The sequence below is a fragment of the Gouania willdenowi genome, chromosome 3 (genome assembly GCF_900634775.1).
Source record: "Gouania willdenowi chromosome 3, fGouWil2.1, whole genome shotgun sequence".
Taxonomy (NCBI): domain Eukaryota; kingdom Metazoa; phylum Chordata; class Actinopteri; order Blenniiformes; family Gobiesocidae; genus Gouania; species Gouania willdenowi.
The window spans coordinates 256961-270746 of NC_041046.1; the positions used below are offsets into that span (position 1 = coordinate 256961).

Genomic DNA, 13786 nt, shown 5'->3' on the forward strand with positions numbered 1-13786 from the left:
GAAGGGGAATATTCAGTGCTTAAAGCACCGTCTCTGGCGGTCATTCGGGATTCATAGAACCATAGTTACATTCGTAACTCTTTGTTTTAACTTTGTCAGAGGTGACGCACTTTCACCGTGAGCTTGTGCATGCCAGGGGTTGAGAACAAGCAGGGAGACAGGGAGACGTGATTGGTTAAAAAAACGGTTCGTTTTTTTCCATTGGTCGAAGTTTTTACAGGTTTACAGCTGCTACAGATTTTCTTCATTCCTTTTTCAGAGCACATAAGATCTTAATTTCTGTCAGAACATGAAGACAATTTCAACCAAAAACTTAAGTGTATCTGAAGAAAATCGCCTACCCTAGCTTTAACGGAAAATGTTTTGCACTTTGAATGTTGCACTTTGAGGTACATCTTTAATTTCCTATCTCAGCCTGGTTCCTACCTCAGATTGTGTTTGAGTTAGTACAAGAATCATGTCGACATCTTCTGGTCTTTGTTGTTAATAGTATACTGCAGTTAAGAATGTTTTTTTGTTTTTATAACTTCTTATTAAAAAAGACCATTGAAGCAGCAAGTTTTTCCTCATGTTTTTGAGAATATACTGTAGGGGTTGAAGCTGCAGCTTGCTAGCGTGGACAGAATGGGTGGTAACAATGGGGAAATGCCAATATTTTGTGGGCAATAGCTCACCGCAATCAAAAAAAAAAAAAAAGGACTGAACTAGTTCATTTTTGGAACTGTCAATTTAGTTCAAGAATTTGAATTATGAACTATGAACTGAACTAGTTCATTTTAAAATTTGCGAACTGAACTTTGAACTAATTCATGTAGAAATTGAACTTTCCCAACACTGTGTGTGTGTGTGTGTGTGTAAAATGGAACATAACCAATTGAGAACCAAAGGCTAAACAAATGTAAAACCCAATTTGACGCAGCAACGCAAGATCTGCCGTCCTTCTAATAGGATGATAAGAACTATGCCAATATCATGATCCATGCACATTCATTCAGCAAGAAAATATGGCAATAAACATAATTGGCTTGATCTTCTGATACACTCACACATACAGACTGTCTCACTCCTCAGGGCTTTAGAACAAGAAAAAAAAGATGGTGAAATCCAAAGTGCCTGTCGCTATAGAAACCATTTACTCCCCTGATGGTGATAAAAGGAGAAAATTGCAGCAATGTGGGGTAGAGCCATGAGGGATAGAAATGCGCGCACACACACCTTCAGTGCAGCTTGCTTCAAGAGCCAACTTCAGTCGATATTAAATACTAACATGTTCTGAACATTGATTTTTGAGGGAACTACTACACGTATGTGAATGTGTGTACCAACATGTTTTGTGTCCATGTGTCACATAGTAAGACCTAGAGGGCTTCATAAATGCAACACTATCCCTTAGTATTGAGTCACGTGGTGACCAAAGATTACAAAATCGTCGACAGGATCCCACAGAAGTAGTTGCTCCACTGTAAATGTATTCAACACATCATTTCACTCCCACACAAAGTTTTGTGAATTGTACAAATATAAACTAGAAAATGAGAGGCGAAGGACAAAAATATCTGCTATCTAAACTCAATATTTAACTTCAAATTGTAGGAAATGATTTCATAGGGCACACAATAATCGCTTTAGTTGAAAATTTATGTTTTCTGAGCAGTTGTTAAAGTGCAGTGTCTATGAAAGGCGCTTTACAAAATCCAATGCCTTATGTTGTGTTGGTAACGTATATGATATAAAATCTCAATATATTACATTACAGTTGTATCTTCAAATTCAAGGGGTATGACTACTTTATATATATATATATATATATACATATATATATGAAAAACCCGGACGCCATCTTTGTAGTCATTTATATCGTTCGAGACAGAAGAGTAAAGACAGGCAGACACTGTGCGATTTTTTCAATAGTTGTATCAGCTCCAGCTCAAACTCATGTTCTCACACCTCTTCTGTGTCGAATGACTCTGAGTAAATGGGCAAAATTTGTCGACAGAGGCTGTTAGGGGACTTTCGAGAGAAGTGCTGCACCTCGTTTAGATGTTAGAACTTCTGCCATTTGACAATTTTACAAAAAACATTTTTACGGGCAGATTATTTTGCACGTTATAAAATGTTTTAAACGAAACGTCATCGACACACAAATTACACCTCTGCTATCGGTGTGAGGTGGAAAACATGATACAAGATCATTTTTATCAAATGCAGCAGAATAAAAGTCTGCCTGTCGGTCGTTCTGTGTGGTGTTTTTCATATATATATATATATATATATTAATTATTTCATATTTAAATTAAGTCTTTCATATATATATATACGTATATAATTTCCTGAATGGCTTACCATATATATATATATATATATACACACATATTTTTCTTACTCTGGCCAAAAATGTAGGTTAAATTAATTTACTATTAAATCAGGGAATGACCAGAAATCTCAAATAATTATGCAGTGTATTTATGACAAGTGAAACCGGAAAACTAACTAAGACTGGTGGGACTGCTGGAGGGTATTGAAGGGCCCCAGCCGAGTATATTTTTTGCTTAACTGCTGCAGGAGGTTTTTGGCCGTAACATGTTCCCCTCTCCATCGGAGCTGGATCGTGTACATCGCAGACTAGCGGCGAGGCCTGATAACGGCAGATATATTATAGTAACTGGTTTATTATACAAGAGTCACACATGTCAATATCTATGCACCAAATTTTTTACAGCGTATTATTAAACTCCTTCCTGATTTTAACTGACACCTGCTAATAATAGGTGGAGATTTCAACTTCTGCATGGATCCCATGTTGGACAGATCATCCACTAGGTCAGTTACCATACAATCTAAATCCATTGCCTGTGTTCAAACCTTTCTGTTCGAATACGGGATTCTTGGCATATGGCATTTTTGCATCCTCAAAATAAGGAATATTCTTTTTATTCACATGTCCATCACACATACAGTAGGATAGACATTTTTTCTTAGACAATAACCTTAATCAATATGTGCAGGCTTGTGAGTATAAAACTATATTAATTTCTGACCATGCTAGTTTAGTGTTGACTTTGAAATTACCTGGTGGGAGAGGCTCCAAAAAACACTGGAGGCTAAATATTCTGTTGTTATCAAATGACAATTTTGTTTATTTCATCTGAAATCACTTCATTTTTAGAGATCAATGCAACTCCAGATATGTCTGTTTCATTAGTTTGGGAAGCATTAAAGGCTTTTTTAGAGGTCAAATAATTTCCTATGCTGCCAATAAAAGGAGAACAGCTACAGCAGCCAAAGTAAAGTTGGATGAACAAATATTACAAAGTGATGCAAGGAATGCTCAGACGCCATCACCAGATTTGGATAAAAAGCGCCTTCAATTAAAAACAAAGTACAATTTACTCAACACACATCGTACAGAAAATGTATTGCTTAAAAATAGGAGTGTGGTGTATGAACATGGGGATAAGGCTGCAGAGGTTCTGGCCAGTCAGCTGAGGAGTGCGAGGACAAAGCAGCTTGTTAGTGAAGTGCGCTCTCAAAGTGGGACAGTTCTAGATCAACAAGCAATTAATGATACTTTTAAAGTATCCTAAATTGTAAACTGCTTGTAACCCGAGTCTAGACTCAATTAGAGAATTTTTACAGGGTTTAAACCTGCCAAATCTATCTCTAGAACAGATTTCTTTTTTGGATGAACCAATCACTCAAGAGGAGGACTGTGCTGCCATAAAATCATTAAAAACCAAAAAGTTACCGTGGCAGGGTGGTTTCCCTAACGAATTCTATCAGACTTTTTCTAAACTGTTATCACCAATACTAACAAGAGTGTATACAGATTCATATCTTGCAGGTCGCCTCCCCTAAATTCTAAATCAGGCATGTGTAACACTTCTGTTGGCAGTGCCTACCCAAGGGTGAATTGGTATTTTGATTATTTGTTTTAATTATAATATAATTATAAAGTATTTCTTTTTCCATTTCCAATAGCGTACAGTACCTATAAGTTTGAAAGTGTCAGCGTTTTGTGCTTTTCATAGCCTAAATGACTAAACACCGCTATTTCCTAATACGGAAGAGACGCTGCACAGTCTCACTCCACTGTAAGGCAGGAGGACACGCCCTCTCCCAAGCGCAGTCAGTTCCCCAAGATCACAATTTTTATGTAAAAAGGCAGCTCTCTACACTACCTTTGGACTAAATGCGCTATGCTAAATGTTATACGTACCTTCAGAGTGCAAAAGTGAATTGATATCACGTGACCGCTGCTGCTATGTTCTCTAGCTAGTGGGTGGGATAACACTACAGTCAGGATGACAGCGTGAGAGACAATAAAGAAAGTTTCTTTTGAGTAAAAACGACAGCTTTTAAAAGATGGGAGACCAACAACTGAGCTACCATACCTTCAGCAAAGAAAAGGTCAAAAAATAGTTTGTATTTTTTACAGTGAATGTTAGGATTGGCTTTGTGAATGCGTCTCACTGAGGCTGTTCCGAGTTGTTGTTTGTTGTTGTCATTTTCTCCGTGTTTCCAACACAAACAACAGATGTGCTGCCGTGTCATGAGATATATTTTGTTGGGAGAGTATGGAGGCTATTTTAATTAATTTTGGACATTATACAGAAGATAGAAAACCGCACTAGGACTCAGACTGTTGTAGTTAACAGCCTATAACACTGTGGAGCAAAGAAGTCTTATGGACAGCACTGTAGTTTGTACTACAACTGCTTCAAACCTCTGGACACTGAAAACAATCCATTGTGTCACAAATCATTCCCGCTGTTTTAAGATCCTCAAACTCTGGCACTGGAAGGCCACAGTCCTCTCTCTGCTCCAACACATCGGATTGTATGGAAATGCTTGCTATCAGGTTTTCTGCACAGTTGGATAATGACAGACCGCCATAAAGTCTCTTGTGGACATGTAAGTCCATCAGATATATGTAGTTTCAAAGTTTATTAACCAGTTGTTTCAAATCTACCCAACTCACTTAGCTTATATATTATTACAAAAGGAAAGTAATGGTCCTTCTCAATTATAGTCCACACTTTTAATGTTTATGCTGATTGTCCACACATACAAATGTGTACGTACAACCACATTGCTCTTTGTAGAGAAGACCCTCCATCTTCATTTAGGGAGCACATTTTTTGCAAATGAGGAGAATGGACGTTGCTCCATACAGTGCATTGTGCTTTTATCACATTATCTAATTAATATTAGGTGAAATATACAGTAGCTAAAATTACTGTTTAGAGACATTTTATGGTGCTACTAAATATACATTGAAGCAATTTAATATTCAGATAGAAGAAAAAGTTTTGCCTGCAGTCCAATAATCTAAGATCAGTTTATCACCACCTCTCATTTAGTCCCTTTTCAACTTTGATCAGTATTTTTATTACTTACACTCATAAGTTACATTATGTATTCTTCAGAATCAGAATATGTTCTATTGTCAAGTACAGCATTTACACAATGTGAAAATTTGTTTGTTTATATTTTTCCTGCCATATGTTTCAAAAATATATTCTACACACACCAATGAGGTATCTGTGAACAATGAATACTGCGACCATAGATCGGCATGATACCAAGCCACATACTTCTCATCCAGCATTGGATGTTATACGATTATTCCTAAAAGACAAGGAGCATTACGGTGGAAGCATTTTGACATTCCACTTACTAGGAAAGGAGAAATTTCACTTTGAAAATGCCAGTCAGTGCTGGTTGAGATGCTGCTAAGACACCTTAAAATGAGTAAGTCTATCTGATCGGAATGATCTGATGCCTTTAACCACATGAAACCAGTTGGAGGTACATGAATGGTGAACTACCTTGGCTACTACTCATCAGTTTTCTTCTACAACATGTCAACATCCACAATCATGCATTTGCAATGACTTTTATTTCATATGCAGCATCTAAATTGTCTCTTATGCTTATTTGTAAAGTTTACACATACAACAGTCTATCAGTTGAGCTATCTTTGTAATTTGGGATGAGTGTTTCTTTAAGGTATCATCATAATGCAGCAAAAAGCATGAAGGTATCAAATTACTTAGTTCACTCGGTCTGAACTCAGCCCATCTTACATTTCAAAAATTTGTTTGGATTTAAAATGTTAATAAGATCAATATGTTTTGTGGATGAGGAACTGTGGGTGAACATGTGTTTTTTAAAGGTTACATATGCATGTTGAATGAGCATACATACCCACTGTGTGTGCGTGTGTGTGTGTGAGAGCGAGAGAGACAGAGGGAAAATGAGAGAGCTATTGCTAATACCATGAACTCATTAGCTTAATTGGGCAGTCTGCAGAAAGCTCCACATTGATCTGGGCCTGTTATGATTCTCCTCCCCATGAGCACTTGTTTTTTTTTCTTTCCATCTCTCTGTACACCTTCCTTTGCATTAACTTCTCTCTGGAGTCATTCTCAGCCACAACACACACTTTGTGGATAGTGTTAACTACTCTAGAACTGTTAGCACATGTTTTCTTGCCTATATGCCAGCAAGTGCTCAAAGTCTAACAACGACCTGTCCAAAAAATTAAACTGGTCCCAGTTTCCATTGTCTTTTCTGTTCCAAAGACTCTCAAAATCGGCCAACAACAATTAGTTGAAGCTTCCTGTTAAATGTTACCACTGTCAGAGATGGCTGGAGCACTGGATATTGCCTTTGATAGTCCTCTCAATAAAAATGACAACATAACAGTTCCGTCACCAGTGGAGAATGTGATTTTGTTAGATTTCCTATATTTGGACGTCCAGTCTTGGAGGAAGATGATGAAGAAGGATCTCCTGTCCATCCAGCTGGGATGGATGTTTGTTTTGTCCAAAGAGCTGAGTAGGCTGCTTGGCCAAGTCTCCAGACAGCATCACTCATTCCGACAAGCCTTTCAGAAGGCCTGCCCTGCCACCAGACTTGATGCCCCACCCACCTGGCCCTGAACTATCTGACATCATTGGCCTGCCGAGCCTCTGCCTCTCAAAAGTGTTGATCTGCCCGCCATGCCCCCAAACTACATTGCTCCTTGCCATAATATAAGGTCCCAAAGTTGAATAGATTTCACAGATCTTTCTCAGATAACACACATTCCAGTGATGCTAAAGCTTCCATTAATGATCTTCACTAGACAAATAATACAGCCTGTGTTTTTTTTTTTTTTTTTTTTTAAATAAAAAAACAAGAAGGAAGCCGTGCTTTGAGAGGAAAAGTCAGGTCTTTAGAAACTATGGCTAAAGCAAGATGTATTTGTACAAAAGCAAAAAATAAACTTGCTTTGTGAAAAATGGGTGAAAATCCCATCAGAGGATACAGTGCACTTTACTTCTCTTTAGATGAATAGTCTGTTACACATATCAGTTGTTTAACTGCAGCTCCCTCCTGAATGCTATCACAGCTGTCACTTTCACTTTGCGAATGAGTAAATTCACTTCCTCTGCTGAAAACGCTACTCAGTGAGTGGCAAGCTTGTCCTCATAAAATCTTTACTGTATACTGGATACTGAAATTACATTTTCTCCAATAAAGTAACATAACTTAGCAGTTGAATTGGTATTTTTTTGTTTAAAACCATAACTTACATGTGAATATTCATGTGATTGTGCTTATTCCTTCAAACCATGAGGCATAGCCTCAGAATTCCCCAACACACTCAATGGAATTGTTGCTGCACAATATTGAATTTAAACTCGACTCTGAGGGGAATGCTACACTTCAGTCCAAAAAGATCCCAAGTACTTTACACTTGTGTTTTTTTTGACAATTGCAGCAAGTATTTGAAGCACCAAAAAATATCAAGTTCAAGTGCATCAAAATGTAAGAAGAAAGTGTTTTACAAATATTGTGAGTAATTGCACATATTCATCAATCTAAAGGCTTCACTTTTAAATCAATGCTAGTGGGATTTGATCTCATTACTTGAGGACTTGAGGCAAACTTTAATTTTTGTTAGTTTAACGAGTTTTTTTTTTTTTTTTTTAATTAAATGAGAGATCTTGTACATCTATTTGATGGCAAATTGAAATTGAAAACCAACTCTTATCTGTTTAACAACAAAAATCCAGTGAGTGTCTGACCACAGAGACCTTTAAAAAACTGCACTTGTGATCGTCTTGCTTAGCATTAGAACACATTGATCATAGATGATGACTGGTTAATGAACAACCTCAACTATTCATCTAGACCTCCCTCCTCTCCCAGGCTCAGCAGGAGTCAGCTGATAATGAGGTGTGGTGTTGTCAGAATCACAGCACATTCTCATCCATCCACCTTGCTTAGTAAGGGTGCAGAGTGTACCACTGTCTGCCATGATTTACACACACATACAAGGTCACAAGGAGACTGCGGTCATGGTGTGCAGGTCATGCTTCGGCACTCGAGTACATTCTCCTAGTATACAGAGCCGAAGTGCAAGTTGAAAAACCATACACATTCAATTTGCTCTTGACCTTTACTAATTGCGAAATAAACCCAAGAGTACATGGATTTACTGCTGGATGTTAGTGATGTACCAAGGGTAGTTTTTTTTTTTTTTTTTTCAGATAATCAGTCAGGTCATATGCAGTACGAGTCTATGATTCTTAGTCTCAGCATTTTAAATTTTTTTCCTCTTATCTTTGTTTCACCTTTGGAAGAATGAAGGGTAATTTAGGATCACTGAGTCCCAATGACAGTGTGCTTCTGTGTCTGCAATGGTTTTATGGATGGAGTCTTATTTTTGTTCAAAAAGCTTGACTTTAAATCCCTTTGTCAAAATACCCCCCCCCCAGCTGGTCACTGTTTAAATGATGGGTCTGGGGAGTTATGGAGTTGCAGTTATACAGAATAATACGATGGACTTCCCATGGTCAGACTAAAATACTGAGGAGACAATGTATTTGAACTACAATAAAAACATAATACAAATAAATGCACACAAATCCACAAATATTGCTGAATGACTTTTTACAGGGAAATATGTCAATGTCAGGGACAAGTTTGTCCAAAAGAATCCAGATATGATCAAAAAGGCGAAGCACAAACATGCTTTGATTTTTTTCACCGTTTCACTCTTTAATAGTATATATGTGGAATTTTGTGCTGTAATTAGTGAAAAGAAATTGACATTGGAAGTGAAGGACAGACAATTTTCATTCTACAATGTATTCCAAGCATAAAATCTGTGTTGTGTGACTATAAGTACGAGAGTGCAGATCATTAATACTCATGTTTTTTCACTCAGATCAAAATTACAATCTATAAGCTCGACATTTAATAAAACTACAGGTTATACTCAAGTAATCAGGCCAACCAAATTTACAAGTTGTGGCAATGGTTATCCTTTTATTTGACTGACTAATAGTGGCACAGTTTTGTCGTCTCCCAGCTTGTATGCATTTGCTCTGAAAATAATTTATATTGTATCATACTTAAATCTTGAGATGGCATCATTGTTTGAATGGTGCACATACAGTAAACCTCTTTTGAATCACACCCATCTTGGGAATGAACTGGAATGCTGACTGTGAGCCGGCTAACCGCACTAATGCTCTTGCAGCAGCATTAGAGCAAACCCTGAGGCGAGCTTTACAAATCTCATTCTGAGCCATCCTAAAAAAGAACAAGCTAAGTAAAGCCAATGGTTTTGCTTCGTGTGAGGTCTGAGTGTCTGCACATTGCTAAGCATAGTTTTTAAAGATAGATATCTAAGATAGAAAGAAGAAATACCACATTACATACATTTCTGCTTCTACAACCTGCCCAAAATGTCTGGGTTTTTGTTTTGTCTTTTTTGTACTTTAATCCTTTCCTTTTTTCAGCATTTGACAAGACAACCTGCTTCTTTGTGAGGGCGTTTCACAAAATAGGAAAAGTTAATACAATTCACTACAATAAAACCCATACAATATATGCAATAATATATGGAAAATAGCTCAAGAAAACATATTAATGTTCAGTGGGATTATGTATCACCTTACTCATCTTTTGCAATGGCTGCAAGTGGAGCCATTAAAGATCCCCTCTTGTTCTCCTCCTACAGCCATTCCTCCATTATTGTCTGTACTCATTTACCTGAACATTTTAAACCACTGGAGTGTACAAAGAGGACAGAACAAGCAGTGGTAATAGTTTAGACACTATAGACTTTTGGCCAAATTAAAAATGTCCTCAGCTTCTGAATGAGTAGTTTGAAAGATGATTCTCTGCCAGAAGCTTGTTTTTGTCTAATTGTGGTGAAATAATAAGGACCTTGGACTTGCATTGTTCTCTTCTTTTTTCAAAGACTTTGGCAAGTCATGCAAAACCAGAGACAGAACATTATTTGTGATTGATAATCAGCCATAAAAATAATTTTTACATTGCATTATAAAAGTGATTGAAAAGAAGACAAGTTGACAATATTCAGGTTCCTTCCTATATTTTAAAAAATATCATTAGAAAAAAATATTGGTTTGCATGCATGCACGCCCGCACAAAACCTATTTCTAAGTTGGAGACAAACTACACCAATACTTTTAAAGACAAATAAAACCAAAACTTTTTAGAAGGTAGAGAAAAAAATCAATGTACTTTTTACCAGAGCTAAAATGAATTGTTTGAACTGTGCTTTAACATCCCAGAAGCATCATAAATGGAGCACTGAGACTTATTAGACCGTGTTATTGTCTGGCTATAGTACTTCTTTGAAGAACTGAGTCTTGCCATTTCTTTTGCTGTCACTGTGTCCAAGAAATAACCACCGCTTTCACCGACATAGCAGCAAAATCAATACAGTCTTATTCCTTGCTTTCAATACGTTTTTTTGGTGGTCAGAGCACCACAGAGACACCTTTCTCTATCAAAGAGAGAGTTGTAAATAGACTTTTCAGGAGACAAAACCCCCGTAAGGCTTGTGGACCGGACTCTGTCTCTCCTTCCACCTTAAAGCACTGTGCTGATCAGCTGTCTCCAGTGTTCACAGACATTTTTAACACCTCACTGGAGACATGCACCGTACCAGCCTGTTTTAAGGCCTCCACCATCGTTCCTGTCCCTAAAAAGCTGAGGATCACAGGACTTAATGACTACAGACGCATCGCTCTGACATCTGTGGTCATGAAGTCCTTTGAACGCCTCATGTTCTCCCACATCAAGGACATCACCGACCCCCACCTGGACCCCCTGCAGTTTGCTTATAGATCCAACAGGTCTGTAGACGATGCTGTAAACCTGGCTCTCCACTTCATCCTCCAGCACCTGGACTTCCCAAGGTCCTACGCCAGGATCCTGTTTGTGGACTTCAGCTCTGCTTTCAATGCTATAATCCCAGCTCTCCTTCAGGACAAGCTTTCCCAGCTGAACGTGCCAGACTCCACCTGCAAGTGGATCACAGACTTCCTGTCTGACAGGAAGCAGCACGTGAAGCTGGGAAAAACCATCTCTGCTCCCTGGACCATCAGCACTGGATCTCCTCAGGGCTGTGTTCTTTCTCCTCTGCTCTTCTCCCTGTACACAAACAGCTGCACCTCCTCTCACCAGTCGGTCAAACTCCTGAAGTTTGCAGACGACACGACCATCATCGGTCTCATCTCTGATGGAGACGAGTCTGACTACAGGTGGGAGACAGACCGGCTGGTGTCCTGGTGCAGCCAGAACAACCTGGAGCTCAATGCTTTAAAGACAGCGGAGATGATAGCAGACTTCAGGAAGAACCCAGCCCCCCTCACCCTGGGAGACTCTACAGTGAGCTCTGTGGAGTACTTCTGCTTCCTGGGGACCATCATCACTCAGGACCTCAAGTGGGAGCTGAACATCAGCTCCCTTATCAAAAAAGCTCAGCAGAGGATGTACTTCCTGTGGCAGCTGAAGAAGTTCAGTCTGCCAACAAAGATGATGGTGAACTTCTACAGCTCCATCATCCAGTCCATCCTCTGCTCCTCCATCACCATCTGGTACGCTGCAGCTATGGCCAAGGACAAGGCCAGACTGCAGCGTATCATCCACTCTGCAGAGAAGGTCATCGGCTGCAATCTGCCCTCCCTCCAGGACCCGTACGCCTCCAGGATTTTGAGGCGTGCAGGAAAGATTGTGGCCGACCCCTCCCACCCCGGTCATAAACTGTTTCAATCTCTCCCTTCTGGAAGAAGGTTTCGGTCCATCAGGACCAGAACCTCCAGACACAAAAACAGCTTCTTTCCCTCTGCCACCATCCACATGAACACACCCCAAGTCACCCCCCCTCGATCACCACCTCCATGATGACATTATCTGCTGCACTGTATATATATATATATATATATATATATATATATATCCTATTTATCCTTTATTCTCTATCTATCCTTTATTTATCCCTCATCCTTTATATTTATCATTATTATTTTTATTATTGTTGCTGGGTTGTTTTTATTTATTTATTTATTTTTTGTTGTTGTTTGTTTTGTGCACCAACTACCAAGACAAATTCCTTGTACTGTCCTTAAAACTGTACATGGCCATTAAAAACATTTCTGATTCTGAGACGGACAAAAGAATGTTTGAGAGGAACATGGTGGCTTGCAATGGACATGTCAAAGGCTACGTGAGGATATTTTCAGAAAACGAGAATGCTTTGAAAGAACTGCAGTAGAGCAGAAAAGCTCTGAAGAAAAGGACAACACTCACCAGAGGCGTTCTTCAGGTAACCGTTGGAGTCCACTGTTGTGTACATAACATACGGGCCAGGCTGGTTCACACCAAACGGCTGCCAAAAGCACAAATGGAAACACGATCAGAAGATGTGTCACAATGTATCACATGAGTGGTCTACAACCACGAGCAAAATAAGATATGCTAAAACACACATGACAAGGCAGCAATGATGTGGTTTTTTTTTTTTTTTTTTAATTCTTAGCTTTTGTTATGATTAGGTGACAGAGCCAAGGTGTGACCTTACTTGTTAGAAACAATATACAGTACACTAGTATAGATGAATGTGAGAGTTGTGTTTGACTGACAATTGCTTGCTCATTTTAAGAGGTCGTTCATATTTCGTAACAAATTACTGATATAGTTGTTTACAAACACAAATGTGTAATTTATCTGATTACTCAATTAATCAATGAAAAATTTTACAAAATACTAGATTACAAAAATATTAGATTGCTGCAGCACTAAACGTGAGTGTCTCAAAGTGTTTCTCCAGGCATAACTTCATGCTGGTGCATTGCTTTTTCCCAATGTATTAGTTTTAATATATGAAAACACAATAGTTATCACTCTACACATTTCACAACAAACCTAAACGTCTCTGACGTCTCACCTTCAAATGTACTTATTTATTTGATTGGGACAGTGCATGCTCATGGCCATACATGAATACATGAACGTAAACACACCAGATTGTAGCCAGTGAATAATTTCCATCTGTTGTCCCAAATGGGACCGGGGTCACATGGGGCTATATAGAAAATACGACAGTAAACCATACACAAATACCAAAAGTTCATAATGCCACACACAAGATTAAATGGCCCATGTTAAGCTAAATCAACTTTTCTGTTCTTTAAACATAATAAAAGTGCTATTTGGGCTTCATACACATGCCCAAAGTGTTTTTTTATTGATTCCCTCAATCGTTAGTTAGAGGGTGATTTTCTCCTTTCTTACTGCAGGGTGAACCCAAACACCTCGCTCCAATTTGATGACAAAGTTGACGCGGCACTGAGCTGGAGAAGCCGTGCCCCCAGGAAGCTGCATGTCAATCTCTGCCGTGATTGACATGTAAACAGACACGCCCATGAAGGTGGGCATTTCAGCATCCTTCGCGCAGTGCTATGTATGTATTTTA

The 13786-nt window shown here is 38.7% G+C and overlaps 1 protein-coding gene across 1 annotated transcript in view; it reads right to left on the reverse strand.

The window, feature by feature from the left end:
• Window positions 1-13786, reverse strand: part of itfg1 (integrin alpha FG-GAP repeat containing 1) — a 223503-nt gene that overhangs the window by 45445 nt on the left and 164272 nt on the right. The window contains exon 14 of the mRNA XM_028441662.1: window positions 12622-12700. Coding sequence (XP_028297463.1) covers window positions 12622-12700 — 79 coding nt within the window. The remainder of the gene's footprint in view (window positions 1-12621; window positions 12701-13786) is intronic.